This window comes from Typopeltis vanoorti, chromosome 2 (genome assembly GCF_054136105.1).
Source record: "Typopeltis vanoorti isolate ZY-2024b chromosome 2, IOZ_Tvanoo_1.0, whole genome shotgun sequence".
NCBI classification, from domain to species: Eukaryota; Metazoa; Arthropoda; class Arachnida; order Uropygi; family Thelyphonidae; genus Typopeltis; species Typopeltis vanoorti.
The window spans coordinates 178,952,952-178,973,351 of NC_143550.1; the positions used below are offsets into that span (position 1 = coordinate 178,952,952).

General features: G+C 37.4%; 1 protein-coding gene across 1 annotated transcript in view; it reads right to left on the minus strand.

Moving 5' to 3' along the window:
- The window catches only part of trio (trio Rho guanine nucleotide exchange factor), a 1,056,141-nt gene that overhangs the window by 739,851 nt on the left and 295,890 nt on the right, over positions 1-20,400 (minus strand). The window contains exon 16 of the mRNA XM_090403001.1: positions 3,292-3,463. Within this exon, the coding sequence (XP_090259127.1) occupies positions 3,292-3,463 (172 nt within the window). The remainder of the gene's footprint in view (positions 1-3,291; positions 3,464-20,400) is intronic.

Genomic DNA, 20,400 nt, shown 5'->3' on the forward strand with positions numbered 1-20,400 from the left:
CCTCCTTTATTTCTGATATATTAGGCATTCATATACATGCATTTCAACATCCTCTTGGGCCCACAGTTACCCTTACATAATGTCATTACCTGCCCATTTAGATTTGAAACCTGGGAAACTACACCTAGCTCTTCACAATCGTTCTTGCACTCATTTACCTATCCCAGGAATGACTATCTCCACACAGTCATTCCTGCACTCCCACTCATTTGCCCAGGGATGGCTAGACACGTGCTTGCTTGCTTGCTTCCCCCTAATATCTGTAGTTTCCCTGGTTTTGCACTTCCAACCTTTCACTGAACAACACTTTCTCCAAGCACCTAACTTCAAAACCATTTAAGTGCAGTCATCAGACACATACAAGTCCTTATGTCCATCAAATTCACTCCACACATTCTATAAACTGCACACCATTCACAGTTTTCTCATTGATAATTATGGCCCTTCTTCTCAATTCTGCCCTATCATATCGAGGCAACAGACTCACAATCTTTACTTTCTTACTCTTCATTTTTGCTTCTTCTAACAACTCATTCATATCTTCTCTCACTGCATATTTCTCACCTTTAAGTAATTTGCGCATGCAAAAACAATTAACTCGTTCACTTCTTTATTTTCCAAACTTAAAGCTTCATTAACATCTTTTCTCTTCACACCTGGAAAACATGCTTTCATCACTTTCTAATTATGTATACTTCTTATCATTGAATCCGCATAGAATATCGTCTCTTTTCTCCCAGTTTCTCGCACTTTTATGCTTTTCCCACTCACTCTTTCTTTCATTCTACATCTTCTTTCACACACACACACACACCAACTGTTTCTCCAGTCACTTGAGCTCACATTGTGTCCTGTGAAGAAGTCTGCATAAGCGTGCAATTTCTTTCTGTGCTGACATCTCATCACCAACATTACTTTCAACCACTTCCTTCAAACTCCCATTCATACTTTGTACGAATGAGAGTTTGAAGGAAGTGCTTGAAACTTCCACTACATTTTCCACAACACTTTGACAATCCTGCCTTATATCCATAATATTAGTCACTTCATTCTTTTGCTCCCGACATGACTCTCATTTCTTATATTTGCTTTCAAAACATTTCTGACAAATATTCTCTCCATTCTTGCTCACATACAACAAACCATTCACTCTTGGCAATGAATACCAATTACATATTTGGTTTAATCCTTTATCGGCAATGAATACATTAAACACATACTACATAGAATTAAATCCCACATGTTGATATCAGTCAATGCTGATGTCTTGGTCGCCATTTTTTCTCAAACATATTGTTGCCATAACAAAAAACGTTTATGAAAGAACACTGCATAATAATAGTTGACTAAACAACACCACTTAACAATATTGCTAATATCTGCTAAAAAATAATAAGTTATCTGAACAACAAGTGTATGGCAACTAAGGATGATGCTAGCACAGTGAAAGAAATCCATTAATGGCAACTTTCTGGAAAAAATGCAAAATCATGCACTTTTGTTAACATAAAAAGCTCACCTCGTATAGTGGACAGCCTGAAATATTAAAAATAAGTTTATCTGTGTCACAGGTAACATCATATGCAATGGTCAGAGTGGGTGACTCAAACTTGCATTATAAATTATCACAATTTGAATTAAACACATGATGGAACGAAGCAGATGAAATGTCATGAATAATACTGAAAAAAATTCAGCCGCTAAAATTTTTGTTGCCTTTCAAATCTATCAAAAAAATATGGAACTTATGTTCTTCGTGACGAATGAAAGCAGATCCAGTTTGTCCATAATATGACAAACCACAAGAACAAGAAATCTGGTAAACACTAGATCTACTAGATCTGGTGTTTACCAGATTAACTAGATCTGCTTTCATTCGTCACGAAGACCATAAGTCCCATATGAAATATCTTGATACTGAATAATCTGGACTAACTGAATATTCTATCTCCACTAAGCAATAGGCTTCACTGAAAATTTTACTAATAACCATGTTTTTCCATGTGAGTTTCTGTCTTTTGTAGTTCATTCTTAACGTGCCTACCTGATATTCCAGTTTCGAAATGTAACCTTTCTTTCACAGTATACAGAAAATCACATGGGCAGATATTTTCACAAGCTCTTCTATCATTATTATGGTATTATCAAAACTAACATTTTGTGTTTCAATTAGGCCTCTTTTATAGCTGAACTCAGTCATGTACATCAAAACAACAAAATGCTTAATCCTTTCCCCAATCCTTGACTTTCTCTTCAGAAAGCTGACAGTATTGCAATCACCATTACATATGCCTGGGCACACTTGAAAAAAATAGTCAGAATTTAAAAAAATATATAACTACAAAAACTTCCATGCTTTTAAAAGTGGGTTCCTATGGTCCTAACTTACACCCTCTATGGGTGTAGTGATGGAATCTCACTGCAGCATTGAAGATCTCCAAATGACAGTCTCCAAGATTTTTCATAATGTGGTGTAGCCAAATTTGTTTAAGTTTGCAGAATGCTGTAGTGCCTGTGTAACAGATTGCAGAAATAGCTCTTGGATTTAAATCTGCTTCTGTATAAGAGCATATTTAAATAAAGGACAGCTGTTGTGCAGATGATGGACATAGTTTGTGTGTTTTCTAGATAGACAGTAACCCAGGATGAGCTAGATATTGAAGGAGGATCTTCTGGCAATGGATTTTGTGTATTCTGGATTTTGTAGGGGGGGGGGGGGGATTGGATTTTGTGGATGAGGTAGAGAGTGATCTGCTGATTTTGTGAAGGAGAAGAAAAAAGAGCAAGCCAACAGCAAGCATGATATATGATGATGTTTTGTGCCATCATAACACATGCAATTTATGGCAACAGAGGATACAATTTGATCAGCAAGTGCCAGCTCATTCTTATTTCATCAATGTTACTGGATGCTGGATATATACTAATGAGGCACACTGCTGAAGATGAGGATTAGACAATGAATTAGAATTCTCACTTGCTTTTCTGGGTTTTCTGTAACTCTCCTTATATGGCTTCAATACTTAAACAATCAGAACTACTGTAGATATCAGTTCCATAATATAATCTACAGAAAATTTAGTTCTGTAATAATATGTCAGAACTAAATTTTCTGTAGATTATGTTATGGAACTGATATCTACAGTAATTTTGATTGTTTAAGTATTGAATGAGGCCTGGTGTGGCACATCACCGAGCATCGGAGTGATCATATGGCATCTGTAGATGCCCAGTGAACATAGAGAATAATATGTCTGAAATAAATAAATAAATAAATATATAAAAATTCACCTCAAGAGCATCCCTCTCAAAGAGTCGTAATTGAAGGCACAAATCCAACTTTAACTTCCTAGTTGCCCATAAATCCTCTAGCTCTTCCCTGGTTCTACTAAGGGTTTCTAAGGTTCCCTCCACGGCTGAATACGAACCTGTATTATCAGTTTCAGGCATCATACCTGTACTTCTATGTAACAAAATTTATAACGTTAAAAAATATATTATAATATACTGCACCAATTCTTAGCATATAATGAATATATTAGAGAAAAAAACATAACTTTGTTAATACTTAGGAATGTGTTACAATAATTTCAAGTGTATTAATTTAAACTAAATGAGAGATAAAGGGTTATCAAAGCAGATATTTGAAACAAAAATGAGAGAGAACAGTGATAGTAAACCTCTTCTAAAAACTACAATGCAACACTTTGAGCTTGCATGCCAATTTATATATAAAAAATAAATTTGTATTTTATATTTATATAAATTTTTATCATATGAACCTTTGAAAAGCAGAAGTATTGCTTAAATGAGGCAGTATTTGAATGTGACCCTAGAGTTCGAAGAATAAATACGGTGGGAGTGAAATGGATGTGCAATCTTATTAAGCAAGAGATTCATAAAAAGAAGATGATGTAGAAAGAATATCATGAGGATAAGAGGTGAAAGAAATTATTATTTTATTAGTAGTAGTATTATTATTGCATGGGCACCTCCATGGAATCCTCAGATTCATCATGGGAGATCAAACTATCAACACAATATCTATCGTACCTCTTCTTGAAACTATTAACAGACAAAGCACTCAAAACTGACTCAGGCAACCCATTCCATTCATTCAAACCCCCCCCCCCTCCTCCAACTGAAAAATCTTATACTCATGCCCTTGCTAACCATACACACTTACCCAACTTCCAAGGATGACCTCTTGTTCTGCCCCCACTAGCCAAGTGCTGAAACATTTTCTCTGAATCAATCCTATAAAATCCTTTATGTAAAGTAAATATAATAATGCAAATCCCTGGCTTCATCCTCTCTTTTTCCCATATCAACCAACTTTTACAATCCATAAATTTTCAATCTCTTCCTCAGAGGAAGAGATTGAGGATTTATGGACTGTCACCATCCTGGTCACTCACCTCTGGATCCTTTCCACCACCTCAACCCAAGAAACCCAGTTGACTACAACTGAGCACAGTAACCTAGATGTGGTCATATCAAAACTTTATAAATTTGGGATTTGGGATGGTAATAGATTGAGAGTTGAAGTTTAGACAGGATATTGCTATAATAGCCAGGGTGACTAACAGGATTACTTAGTTATTGAAGAATGTACTAATAAACGGAGATAAGGGAGTTATTATTATGCCCTCTAAACTCAAATTTTCTATCTATTACTACCCCAAATCCCTGGCTTCATCAGTTTTCTGGAGTACAGTACTCTCAATGTGGTACACAGCTTATAATACTTTTATCCCAGAATGCATAACTTTATGCTTTTCCATATTAAATGGACATCCATTATATTTTGCCCATATGGTTAGCCTATTTAAATCATCCTGCAAGCTCTCTACATCACCTTGATTAACTATCACTCTACCCAACTTTGCATCATCAGCAAACAACTGAATATATCTCTTCAAATTATTTCCTATATCATTTAAGTACAAAATAAACAGTAGTGGTCTAAGCACAGAGCCCTGTGATACCCTGCTAGTCACCTCTCTACTCCTGAATTCTGCTCCTGCATATAGTACTTTTTTGTATCTGTCCATCAGCTACCCTTTTATCCATATCACCATATTCATATCCATTTCCATTTGTTGCCATTTGCATAACAGAGTTCTATGTGGTATCCTGTCAAATGCCTTTGCAAAATCCAGCAGTTTCATTTTGTAGTCTTCACTTTATCCAACTCAGCTGTTACTCCATTATAAAAGGATACTAGTTTACTAATTTATGACCGACCTTTCACAATGCCGTGCTACCACCCATACAGTATCATATTCTTATCCGTCAATTGCTGAATTCTCTTTTTGACCAACTTTTCCAATACTTTTACCACCATGGCTGAAATTGGTTGGTCTATAATTTGCTGCCACAGACTTAGATCCTCCTTTATGCAAAGGAAATATTTTGCCCTCCTTCCATTATTTATCTTGTGCCTTTGCCACTTAAATTAAACAGATTGGTCAAAGGAAATGCCAATTCTCCTGCACATTCTCTTAAAATGCAGGCCGATATCCCTTCCTATCCCACAGCTGTATTTGCATTCAGATTCTGCAATATCCTAAGTTCCATCAATTCATCAACCACTCTTCTCACATTGGCCCCTGTCACCTCTGTCATAACAATATCTTCACTTGGATGATATGCCCTTGCAAAATGTTCTCTCAGTAGTTCAACAATTTTGTCTGCCTCTGTTATCTCTCTACCTTCTGCACTCATTAAAGTTATCCTTCCATGGTCATTCTTCCTTCTACTTTGCCATATAACAAAAAAACTCTTTGGGATTTTCTTTCACCTGCTTGGCTAACTTCTCTTCATAATCTGAGATTCTGCCTTTCTTACCATGCTGATCACCTTTTTCTGCTGATCTCTGTACTGTTCACAAGTTAGCTGATCAGCTTTTTCCTTATTCCCTCCACGACATCTTTTTTTGCAGTGCCTGCTTAATGATATCACTCATCCATCTAACTCCTACCAGATTTATCCTCCTGCCTTTGGGTATACAGTGTGATACTGCTTCCTTCAGATACCCCTTGACTATCTCCCATGCACTGTGAACATCATTCCCTTGCAGATCATTATGCCATGGTACTGCTTCAAGCTGCCTCCTAAGTGTATCATAATCATCTACCCTTGTAGTTCCACATATATCCCTTCTTAACTGGAATTTTCACATGTTTTGCTTGCTCACAAGTCAAGACCAATGATCACTTCCCCAACTGGAGGCAATGAAGCCACCTTAGTTATGGACAGGTCTTCTGATCTTATAACAAGATCCAAAACTCTCATACCATAAGTCCCCACTGTCATTCTGCTTCAAGTAATTATTTCTCAGTAAGTGAGATAATTCCATAATTCCATTTCCTTCCTGATAATTCCAGGAAGGAAATGTATAAATTCCATTTCCTTCCTGCCATGTGATCTTTCCTCCTTCCAATCTATGTCTTCGAAGTTGAAGTCCCCCATAATAATTACTCAACTTGCATTCATTGTACAAATCTGCTGAAGCATGTCTTCCACATCATCCCTGGCCTATAGTAGCAACTAATTTTAGATTTTGTCCTGATGGCCTCAATCTCACACCATACTGATTCAAAAGAACTGCCATCTGCCCAACTGACCCCTAATCTTGTTGGCTGCAATTCATCTGCTATCATCAACAATACTACATTCCCTGTCCTGTCTACTCTATCCTCCCTGAAATACTAAATCCATAACATTCTATCCCTGTAACAATATCATCTGCTGCTAGTAAAGTCTCACTGATGCCTATAACTTTTGGCAAGGTTGCACTAATCAAAATGCCAAAATCTTCTTCTTATACCTAATGCTTCTAGTATTAGAATATAGAAACTGTAGCATCCCCTTAGGTCCCCAACCACCTTTATATCATGAAATGACTAATCCATTCGATACAGTACCTGAGAGACTAGATTCTGCATTTTTTTGTTCATTCATACATGTATTCACTTCATGAGTGCCTTTATACACACTCATCTGCTTACATTCTCATTTCTTTAGTTTTCCTTATGTTGCACTTTCATTTTCTCAGTAAATAAAACTCTCGCTAGACATCTAACTTTAAATCCATTTAAGTGCAGACCATCAAAATTATACAAATCTTTCCATCCATCAAATTCGGGCCATAGATCCACAATCTCTGCATCATTCCTTCTGTACAACCTGTGTATTGATTCATTAGTTATCATCACTGTCCTTCTCTATTTGCTTCTATCATAGCATGGCAGCAGTACAAACTTCACCTTCTCGCTCTTCTCCTTTTGCATCTATCAATAACTCTTTTACATCCTTTTACAATAAATTATTTTACTTTCTCTTTCTGCATGCTAACAGCATTACTAATACAGGAATACCTCAATTATCGCGGTTTCGATTATCGCAATTCTCGATTTATCGCGGTTTATAATTTGATACCAAAATTCCAATTATTGCACTCCAAATTTGAATTATTGTGGCCGCGAGATGTAGCCCACTACATATGCAACCAGTTCGAGTCGCCACTCTCCAGGTCTCTTGTAGCGCTTCGTTTTTATCTGACGCCGCCTACTCACCACTCACCAGTAACTGTCAGTCTTTGCTTGAAGTACATGTGGATATTTATTTCTCTTCCTATTTACCCCTACAATGAATGCTAAAAGAAACAAGGATGATATCAAGTCTACAGCTATCAAGAAGAAACAGAGTTATCAGCTTAGAAGATAAGTTGCATATGATAAATAAGTATGCAGCAGGCATAACCAAAGTCAAAATTGCAAGAGAGTACGGCCTAAATGAATCAACTGTTCGCCATATTTTAGACCACGCTGCAAACTATAAGCAACTAGGACAAAGTGCATCGACCTCGTCTGGGTCCCAAACTACGAGAAACAGAAGCCATCTTATGATTGAAATGAAAACTGAAGAGGTATAGGTGTTCAATATGGTTGAAAGCTTTTTCTTGGTCTAGTGTTACAAGACCCATTGTTTCACTGTTGTTGTTGGCAATGCTTATGAGATCCCTTATGAGGTGTAAGTTTTCGTAGATAGATCTTCCAGGGATAGAATAGCTCTGATGCCTATTTATTATTTCGCCTGAGAGCAGGTTTAAGTTTGTTGGCAATGGCTTTTGATATAATTTTACAGTCAGTGTTTATGATAGAGATGGGTCTCCAGTTTCCTAATTTCATCGTGTCTCCTTTCTTTGGAATGAGTTTAATAACAGATGTTGTCATATTGAGTGGGAAGCCATTGGTATTTGCGCCGACAAATACTCTGTAGAGAATAGGCCCAAGCTGTTCCCAGAAGGACTGGTAAAATCCAGTGGTGAGCCAGTCTATGCCAGGAGATTTATCTTTAGGTAAGGAGGTGCAGGCAGTTGTCAAATTGTGTAATGTGATGGGGAGTTCTGTGTTATGCCTTGTTGTTGGTGAGAGTCTTTTCACATCAGAGAGAATTATATTCGTGGCCTCCATAGATGTTGAGTTTGCTCGGTATAAATTTTTGTAGTACTGCAAGGTATATAACAGGATTTCATCATGATTTTCTATGATGTTTCCTCTATCTGTTGTTATAGCAGATATAGTGGTGCACTCTTGTTGGCGTTTTTCTAGTGAGAAGAAATACTTTGTGGGTGCATCTGCAAAGTTAATGTGTTTGCGTCGTGCTCTTATTAGTGCTCTTCTTGCAGAGTGCTGTAGGTGTGAGTGTATGGTGACTTCTAGGGACTGGTATTCCTCAGATTCTGGATGATACAATTGTTGTTGTTGCAGATTTTTAGTGACTGAATGCTTATTCAAATTTCTCTGGTGACTATATTTTTGGGTAAATATCCTAACTTTGCATTTAAAGAGTGACCACCACTCGGAAATTGATTGGGAAATAGGTATATCTCTGATGAGAGTTTCGATATAGATTTTGGACGTTCTGAGATATTCTGTATCCTGTAGTAGGCTGTTGTTAAATATCCAGTATGCTCCTCCTTTGTGTCCAGTGTGTCCAGGAATGCAAATGCTAAGAAGAATGGAATCATGGTCTGATGCATGAGATGGATGGTATGTGACTCTTCTGATATAGGGTATTGTGTGCATCGATGTGTAGTTTCTATCAAGCAGTGCCTGGTATAGGACACTGGTAGGACCACCTTTGGCTCTCCAGGAAAACACTTTCTCATGTGGGTGCAAGTGTTGCAAGGTGTCAGTCAGCTCGTAGTCATTTATTACATCCTAGAGAAGCTGAGCTAGTGAGTGTTGATGTTCTTGGCATTGCTGTCTGTCCATTGCAGGATAGAGTGCAGTTGAAATCCCCTTCCAGTATGATGTGGTCATTGACCTTGCTGAGGTGGTGTCGGACAAACTCTAGTACCAGCATTGCAAGCTCTGTTCATTTTGTGGAATGTATATGTCAATGATATATATTTTCTTTCCTGTATGAGTTGTAATGAGTGCATATATTGCACACCCAGGAAAGGTATCGATTATTTCTAATTTTAGAGCACTGTTTTTGTGAATTCCAATGCTGACTCCTGATCCATGAAGTTGTATCACAGGACAGTGGTGCATGGTATGAGGCCAGTTCTTCCAGTGTTGATATGAAGCTTTGCTGTTGCAATGGAAGTTAGTTTCCTGCAGCATAACTATTTCTGGCCGGTGGGCAAGGATATGCTGCAGGACCAGCCTGTTTCGCAGTGGTGTGGCACATCCTCTAGCGTTTACTGAGAGGTTTACTGAGGTGCTCATTATTTTATGGTTAAGTTTTATTTTGGTGCAGTAATCTTCACTTCCTTTACGGATAGTTACGCTGCCGCTGGGATTCAAGCCCGTTTATCAGGTAGTATTTTCTTTTCCTGAGATGGTGGTTTTCTCCCTCTTTTTCCTGCCAGAATGGTTCTTAATTCTTCCAGCTGGGTGATAAGGCCACTGATGTCAGTGGTGTAGTCATAGGCTGTCAGCAGTTTTTGTGAAGAGTCTCGAACTTTTTTAAGAAAGCTCTGAAGCTGCTCATTTGTAAGTGGGCCTTCGGTGTGAGGAAGACCTGCATTCCAGTTTCCTCTTCATCATCTGAAGACTCAAGAAGCTCGATCTTTTCATCCCCCTCTACAGGCTGTTGGGAGGGTTCCAGAATGCTCGAAGGCAAAGCTTCCCTGTTGCAGCTGCGCTGGTTTGTCTTTGACTGTTTTTCGGTTTTTGTTTCTTGCTCCTCTTCGTTATTTTTATCTTTTTCAGAGTTAGTTAGTTGTCTGTTTTCTGTTTCATTTTCTCTAGGATTCTTTTAATTGATGTTGGCAGAGGTTCTTCCGAAAGTTGGGTTTCGTTAGTGCTACCACTTGATTTTGTCTCCTCGGTATTCGACTGAGCATCCCTAACAAAGTTAGGGATGCTTTGATTTTTGGGGTTGGCTGCTTGCTGCTTCTGATCCGCTAGGGTTGGTAGTATTGTTAACCGGTTTCTCATTTCTGGGTATATATACAGGCATAACTTCCTTACATGACCTTCTTCATGGAAGTAAAAGCACTGAGCAGCAATAGTAATATAAAAGGTGTAGGGTACTCCGTCTATTTCTGTGTTGATTATTTTGGGTATGGAGCCGATTGTATTGTCACCAAAGTGCATTAGAGCCTGTCTTCTAAAGCTCTTGATGTGAGCGAATTCAGGCCTAGTTGTAGAGGTGCGTAGCATTCGGATTTTACCTGTCATATATATATATATATAGAGAGAGAGAGAGAGAGACAGATAAAACTGAAAAAAATAAGAAATAAAAAAATTTAGTCTGCCTATGGTAAAAATGTACTATAGGTTTGAAAATAACCTTTTGTAGGTGGGAGCTACATAAATAAATAAACAAATAAATAAAAATGAATGTCTGATACTATCCAAGATTACTACTTACTACTGTACCACTTGTTGAAAGTTTATTTTTTCACTTGGTTAGAGTATAATAAAATTAGTTTAATCCTTTATCCAAGTGTGAGCAAACAAAGTTTGCGCCTGAAGTATCTTCAGGACTAGGGTAAAGTGATACAACACCACTTTTCCCTAGTCCTGAAGATACTTCAGGCGCAAACTTTGTTTGCTCACACTTGGATAAAGGATTAAACTAATTTTATTATGTACCACTTGTGTTTGGATGAAAAATAAATAACTATCCAAGAGGGTAATCTGCCTAACAGATTATCAACCTCTCTTTTACAAACTCCCTCCAATCGCTTTCTGATAGCCACTTTCTTTCTAACTTGTCATTTTTATAGGCATTTTCAAGGATGGAGTGCTGCTCCACTGAGCTGGCCAGCACTATTCCTCTGTTTTTCCTCTAACTGTGTAAAAATCCAGTGAGTAGCTGGTGGGTAACATACACAGCACATTTCCAAAATTACTGAATCCACTTCTCATCCTCTTCCTTCATTCCATCTACCTCTGTTCTTTGAAACAGCCTTACCCATACATTTCTCTCAATGCATACAAAGCCCACAGAAATTAAAAGAGAAAAGAAATTATGTTGTTGTATTAATCCTATAACCAAGTATAGACAAAGAAAGTTTATACATGAAGTATCTTCATAACTAGTCTACTTGTATATAGAGGCTGTTGACTTCATATCGATTGCCTTAGTATCTCATAATATGGGAAGGGTCACTGGTTTTGACCTTTATTGAGGTCTCTTTAGTGGGAATTAGATCCAAGAAATTACTGAGGTTAAATCTATGGAGAAATCATATTTTCCATATTTTCTACTTTATCCTCTTCCCATCCATTGCTGGATATAGGACTCCTCTCTTAACATTCTAGTCCTTTCTGGTTTTATCCAATATCTCATGTTAAACCTTTCTAGATCATTAATCGATCTTATTCTTTGGCAACCTTTCTTTCTCTTGGTATCCACTCAGTACTTAATTTTGTCCATCTTCTGTCTGTTAATCTGCTAATATGGATCCAATCTCCATTTGTGTGCTGCAATACTTCATAACATCCTCTACTCCAGTCATCTTTCTAATTCTAACCCTTTTTGTTATGTGGAGCATTCTTCTCTCTCCAAGGATGTTTGGGACAAACTGTTGGATTCTGAATGAGGAGAATTGGAAATTATTAATACTTCATTCAGAGTCCAACATAATCAGCCATTCCCTAAGCCAAATTTGTTCATCAGACTAATAATCTTTTATTAATAGTATGCTATTCATATGATTTCTTTCAAGTTATGTTTATTAATATTTATTTGTTCATTTATTGTTTTGAGATGAAGTGCAGTTGTGAAAACTGTGTATTAAATATCACTTATTATGAAATTAATATTACTAAAACAGAGATAAAAACTGTAAAATGTGTAATCTTTTTATGTTATTAATAAAATGTAATGCATCCAAGTAATTCTGTAATTCTAATTTTAGCGGGAACCCTATATATATAATAAGGAGCATTTCTGCCTGAATTAAGTTAATAGCAATATTGTACTAGCTGATGGTTGATTTCACTACGTTGCTTATGCAAATTAGAACATAGAGTGGCGCAGTTAAAAAATAAATTTTCTCTGTGTTCGAACGTGGAGTCAGTCAACAGCTAGAATATACATCGGAGTAGTACATAGGATCCAACAACACAACCTTTATAATATACTTTCTTGGCAAGTATAATTTACTTTGTAACCAACTGAAAAAAAGAAAAGTGTGCGCTTAAGCTTGGATAAAGGATCAAAACAAGATAAAAATTCTTCTCTATTATAATTTACTTGATAACTAAGTGAAAATACTTTCTACAAATACAACCCAGCTTTTCAAGAAAGACATTAACAGATTTCTTCTTTTTTCCTAACCACCACTTGCCAACAGACAGCACTGTTGTGTTATGCCTTTTGTGACTTCTTACATGTAGAGTTGACACACACACACACACACAATGCCAGAGAGAAGACAACATAAGTTGCTAAGAGGAAAGCATTACCAACCATCTCAACTTTAGATTAAAATCCCTTATATATACATTCTGTGCATTTAGCACTTGAACCCAGGTCTTTATACCTACAGAGCATCGATATCATACTGAATGTGCAAAGTCAATGTAATCCACACATCTAGCCACTAAATGAAGAGGCTGAAAGTAAACTAAATGGAAGCAGAGGAGAAATTCCTCTGATTCTGAACTTCAAAATTTAGATGATAAAAATCACTTAATCTGCCAAACCAAAATGTATTTGTGTGGAATATTTCTGTTTGTCCATTATAATAAATAACAGATTGAGGATGGAATATTTTGAGAAAATTATAAGTATTTCTGTCTTTTGCAACGTTTAAAGGACTTTTTAAATTTGTATGGATCAGTTACCATATATGGATGGACACAAAACAGAAAAGGATAGAATGGGAAAATCAGAAATAGCCAAAATGAGAAGCTTTCCAGAATTTCATACAAGAGTCAAGTCTGTGTTACTCTTGAAATAGGCATTAATCTTATATATTATGTTATTCTAAAGCTGACCTTACTATATAATATGAAGTAACCACATGAAAATATGGAGTTTCTTAGGGGGGGGGGGGGAGATAGGTTTTTTTCTGGGAAAACTCCCATGTTACTCCTCTTAAAAACTATTATTTCTACAGCTATTTTGCCTGCTTTTGTTTAGGAGTGCCCCTTTTTAATGTCATTGACTTTTTACTCAAGAATTCTTAGGGCATTGCAGATGTATTTTTAGAGACAAACATATGTAGCATAATAGAAGAAAATTCGCACATACCTTTTCTTGGATGCTGTTGCCTGTCTTCTTTCTGCAGTGTGCATACTTCTGCTGTTATGGTGTTGAAAGGGGAGTGGGGGGGGGGGGGGGGAATGTGGGAGAATTAATTTGGAAAAAACCTGGTTTTTTTTTTTTTTAAATATATACATATATTATATTTAAGGGTGGGTGGAGCACATTTTTTTGTAGGGTGGGAAAAGAAGAAAAAGGGGGCTGAACTTTTTCCCAGAAAAAATACCTAGTCTTTTTCCCCCCCCTAAGAAACTCCATATTTTCATGTGGTTACTTCATATTAATAGTAATGTCAACTTTAGAATAATATAATATATAAGAGTAATGCATATTTCATAAGTAACAGACTTTATTGTTGTATGAATTTCTGAAATTCTGGGGGGAAAAAAAAAGCAATGAGAAATACAAATATCAACTACACTGCTTGGAAAGAAATCAACATACACCCTGATGGGCAAGGTGCATCGTGACATGTAACAAGTCACAGTGTGTATAGATGATGTAAATTGGAGGAATGTGATGCACCCAAGTCAGTGAACTGTCTGGATGAAATGGCTGTAAGAAGGGATCTGATGGAGTTTGAAAAAAGGCATTGTAATAGAATGCTATGTTGCAGATCTATCTGTTCGGCAAACTCTTGACAAATTGTACCATCACAGGTCAACAATTATTGACACCATACTGTGATGGAATTGCAGAGATTCAACTGCAAATGTTACCCACAATGAATGACTCACAACACATGACTGTAGGGTGCTATAAACGATAATATGTTAAAACCGCCAATCAGCAGCTGACATGTTGAATGCAGAGTTCTGGCCAATGACCGGAACATGAATCTGGACAAAAACATTCAGAACCGAAGCTCACGACATGGGTTTCCCCTATGTGTAATCACAATCACGCTACAGCCTCTACAGAGCAGATGGACTGGTGTGGGTGTAGGATGCCAGGTAAACGTCTCTTACTAGAGTGCATAACCCAAACTATGAAATTCGGAGATGGCAGTGTGATGGTTTTGTCCTGTTTTCCCTGGTTTGGCCTCAGACCTCTGTCTGTGGTGCCACGAACGTTGAACTCCGAGAAGTATTTGAACATTTTGGACAATGCAATGTTTCCTACTTTGTAGCATTTCTGCAGAATTGGCCATTGTCTCTTTCAGCAAGACAATGCACTGCGTCATAAGACTGCTGAGGTAACTGTGTGGTTTGTGGATATGAATGTCACCACACTTGACTGGCATCCAGAGCCCTGATCTCAACCCTAATGAACATCTATGGGATGAACTGGAGTGTCAGCTGATGTCATGACATCTGTCCCACAACAGTCTAGGACCTCATTACATACCTATAGGAAGAATGGTCCAAAATTTCCATTGATTGCTATCATATGCTTGTGGACAGTATGCCCCATAGGATTGCTATATTCATCACAGCAAAAGGAGGTACAACCTCTTATGAAGCTGGGCATTCTGGTTGTTTTTTTCTCACACTATAGTGTTTATTGATTTCTTTCCAAGCAGTATATATATGGATTTTACAGTCAGATTATTTCTGACTTTGCTATTTGATAAAATAAAAAAAAATTATATTGCTGCTCCCACATGATAAATTTAGTTTAATCCTTTATCCAAGTGTAAGCAAACAAAGTTTGCGCCTGAAATATATTCAGGACCGAGACAACTCGTGGTAAAGGTGGACCAAGCTCTCATCACTACTTGTCTTAGTATCTCCCATAATGCAAAGCACATCTCCTTGCAGACATGTATAATGCTATGCATTAAAGGAAGGGTCACTATCCCAGACTGGTTTCGACCTTTATTGAGGTCTCGTCAGTGGGAGCCAGACCCAGAGGTGGTGATACTAAGGGGGAAGTAATGGAGAAGTCATATTTACCTATAGCTGCCAAAAGGTGTCTCACCTTATTATTAAATTACTCTGGGTTTAGAGAAAGATGTTGGAAGTTTTTTCACTTGGTTAGACTATAATAAAACTTTAATAAAACTATAATATATAAAACTTCGAACATTTTTCTCTAAATCCAGAGTAATTTAATAATAAGGTGAGACACCTTTTGGCAATTCGAATAGGTAAATATGACTTCTCCATTACTTCCACCTTAGTATCACCACCTCTGGATCTGGCTCCCACTGATGAGACTTCAATAAAGGTTGAAACCGGTTGGAAGCTTAGGTGATGAATGGCAATGCTGTAGTCCATGAAGTTTTAACTGAGGCTCAGCTGTTGCTGTCACCCAGGTCCTGGGTAGAGTGTGGGGAGGGCGGGGATGAATGGCAATGCTGTAGCCCATGAAATTAACTGAGGTGCAGCTGTTGCTGTTAAGATGACATATGAGCAAATGAGCGGTTCTGCTCGGTGGTGGGGGTGAGGGTGAGCCTGCCACAGGGTAGAGCCAATGCTGAGAGTTCTAGGTGGCAAGGTGAGCCTGTTACTGAGGGGAACAATGCTGAGTTTTTGGAGTTTGATCTGTACTTGAACATTCAATAAAAATCGAAACCGGTCTGGATAGTGGCCCTTCACTTAATGCATGGCATTATACATGTCCGCAAGGAGATGTGCTTTGCATTATGGGAGATACTAAGACAAGCAGTGATGAGAGCTTGGTCCACCTTTACCATGAGCTGCCTCAGTCCTGATGATACTTCAGGTGCAAACTTTGTTTGCTTACACTTGGATAAAGGATTGAACTAAATTTATTATAGTCTAACCATGTGGGAAAAAACTTCCAACATGCTCCCACATGATTCAAACACCAATTTATGTAATAAAAATGGGTGTCTACTTTCAACAAGCATCTAAATGAGCTTCAGTCATATCTCAGAAGTATATACACTTTCAAATGTCTTTTTCTAATACATTCTGCTCCCTTTCAAACCAGTGTTAATCACCTTAACCTAGTCTTTCATTCATCATCATCATCATCATTAAATTTCATATGTATCTGCACAAGGATGTACATACATGATACTATGGTAGTATACATATGTACACCTGATCCATTTCGTGTGAACATCATCTCTTTTATCCTGTCTTCATTGCTAAGAATTCCTGATATGTGTTCTTGTTTTCCAGAACTGCCTCTAACTTCTCGAGTCCAATATAATGTTTGGATTTCTTTATCTTTGCAAGCATATGTTTCCCTGACTGAATCAATATTTTCTTCAAGATTTGCCAATGGAATAAGGTTTGATTTTTTGTTTTTGAACTTATTTTTTTTCTTTGTGAATAATATTTATAATATTTAAGTCTGGGATGCTTAAGGGTCAAAGCTGTATAACTGAGAGGAGACCTCCACATAGCCTTTAAAGGAATGCGGAGAACCGACCAGGGCTTCTGACCTAATGTCCAATCCTCACCTTCTCGTGGTGCACCCTGTTGGGTATCTACTTTGATACTGAACGAACGAGGATGGGCTGGCAATTTGGGATTTAGCCGACCAAATTGTATTCTTATTGGTTAAACCAAAATAAAAAATGATGGTACAACATGACAAAATTTCATGCCGGCTGGGGCGTCGCCCGGTTAAACAAGGCCCCCGTTGTTTTTGCCAGGGAACCAGGGCGAACAGCGAAAAGTCAGCTACTGGAACAAATCTGAAAACAAACCCCAACTCAACATCACCAGAGTTAAAGATCGGTACTATCAACGTAAGAAGCCTGAATGGCAAAGAAATGGAGCTAGCTGAGGAATTAGATAAGTTCCAGATCGACATAATAGGGGTGACTGAAACAAAAAAGACCAAAACTGGTGAGATCTTTCTGAGCAATAAATACAAAATGTTATATTCAGGCAATAACAATCAAGGAAAAGAAGGAGTAGCCATAGTATTCAACACAAAATACGAGGCTAATCTTCTTGAATGGCAGTCAGTCTCAAGTAGAGTAATGTGGGCAAATATGAGAATGGGGAACTGGACAATGAGACTTATTTGTGCCTATGGTCCCACAGAAGGTTCTACTAAGGTAGAAGTGGAGGAATTTTTTGAGGCTTTAGAAAAAGCAACTGACACAATGAAAAAGGAAAAGTTGGTCCTTGTTGGGGATCTAAATAGTAGAGTAGGAAATGATTGTGAGACATACAAAAATATTTTGGGAAAATTTGGAGAAAAGAGCAAAGCTAATAATAATGGCAAATATCTGTTGGATTTCTGCTCAGGACATGGACTGGTTATTACTAACACCATGTTCCAACATAAAAATGTGCACAAATTCACATGGAGAGAAGAGGCTAGGAATAAGAAAAGTCTCATTGACTATGTTATTGTTGATAGTGATGTTTTCTCCCTGGTGCAGGACACCAGAGTGTACAGAGGATTTGAAATTGGAAGTGATCACTATTTAGTCTTGAGCAGGATAAAATTGAATTTCATATTGAAAAGAATAACATGTAAGAAAGTTTTAAAGCGAATAAAAGTTGAGCAGCTCTCAGATGTAAACTGTAGACTAAAATACAGAAATATTATTGAAAAGAAAATGACAGACTTTGAGAACAGGAATCAAACCTTGGAGATTCAGTGGCAAACTCTGAAGGAAACATTGATTGATTCTGCCAGAGAGGCATGTGGTGAGGTTGTGTGCAAAGATAAAAAAATCAGAACTCCGTGGTGGACACAGGAAGTTAAAGAGGCAGTGAAGGAAAAGAAGAAAGTATATCAAAAGTTCCTTGCAAATAAGTCAGCTTTTACTCTTACAGAATACAGAGACAAATGTAAGAAAGCTAAACAGTGTGTAAAACTAGCTAAACAAAAGTCATGGGAGGACTTTGGCAAGAATATAGAAAATAAATATCAAGAAGGTGGCAAAATATTCTGGAGGTTGTTGAAGAAGCTTAGGAATGGAGGAAAGAGTGCTGTAAAAGGAATTAGAGATGATAAAGGTGAAATGAAAACAGGAGAAAAAGATATCCTTGAAGTATGGAGTAATTACTTTGAAAAACTGCTAAATGAAACAAGCAGTGATGACAGCACAGTGATAAAAAACACTGACCAGGCATGCAGTCAGGAATACATATCCATACTTGAAGTAGAAAAAGCCATCAAAGGCTTGAAATGTGGAAAGGCAGCAGGAGTAGATGATATTCGACCAGAAATGCTGAAGTATGGTGGTATAAGAGTCTTACAGTGGCTGCACTGCATAGTTCAGAAAGCCTGGACAGAGGGACGAATTCCCGATGATTGGAGTAGAGCTCTCATAGTACCCATATATAAAAAGGGAAATAAAACTGAATGTGAGAATTACAGAGGTATTTCCCTACTGAGTGTTCCTGGCAAGATCTATGCAAGTATACTTGAGAAACGGTTGAGAAGAATTGTGGAAGAAAAGCTTGGTGAAGAACAAGCTGGATTCAGGCCAAATAGAGGCTGTCAGGATCAGATCTTCACTTTACGACAAATAGTAGAGAAAGCATGGGAATATAACAAAGATCTGTATTTAAGTTTTGTCGATTTGGAAAAGGCATATGACAAGGTGCCAAGAGAGAAGCTATTCAATACGCTGCAGTTATATGGTGTCAATGGGGCATTATATCAAGCAATACTTAGTCTTTATTTGAGTTGTGAGTCAGCAGTTAGAATTGAAGGAAGTACAGGAAGATGGTTTAATGTTAAATCTGGTGTGAGACAAGGATGTACATTATCCCCTCTGTTATTCATTATCTATATGGATCACATTATGAAGGAATGTGGTATTAAACCTGATATCAAAATTGGAGATGTTAATGTCAGCTCTTTGCTTTATGCAGATGATGTTATACTTCTAAATAAATCCGCTACAAGTCTGCAAGATTCTCTGACTAAATTGAATAGCTGTTGTAATAGATATGGTATGAAGGTCAGCAATAAAAAGACAAAGACAATGAAAATAGGCAGAATCATTGAAAATGTCAACTGTGTTGTGAATGGAGAACCTGTGGAACAAGTAAAACATTTCAGCTACTTAGGCACAATTTTTACTGAAGATGGTAAACTAAATATAGAAATAGACAACAGAATCAGCAAAGCTGGTATCGTGGGAAGTCAATTGAATAAATTCATATGGAATAAGAAAGAAATTAGTCGGAACACTAAATTAGCTGTATACAAGACTGTGTTCAAACCAATTTTAACTTATGGATCTGAGAGCTGGGTCAGAAGTAAAACACTTGACCAAAGACTAGAGACCGCAGATATGAGAGTCCTGAGAAAGATTAGAGGCGTGAACAGATGGCATCAATGGCAATATCATATTAAAAATGAGGATATTAGGAAAGAACTTGACATTGTCAGCATCCAGGAATGCATTAGCAGAGCTAATCTCAGATGGTATGGTCACTTAAATAGAATGGGAGAGGAAAGATTAGCAAAACAAGTGTTCTCTGCCAGGTTGGCAGGAAAACGACCCAGAGGAAGACCAAGATATAGGTGGATTGATACAGTACAAAGTGCCTTAGACGATAGAAATATAAGATCTGATAATGTTGGAGTCTTGACAAGTAACAGACTGATTTGGAGGAAAATTGTAGATAGGAAGTTAGTAATGATGTAATTTTTTCATGTAGTACTGTCATATCCTGTACACCCCTTGAGGGTACATGGCAGGAATTTGATGATGATGATGATGATGATGATATTTAAGTCTGCAGTTCACCTCTGAAAGCTGATCAA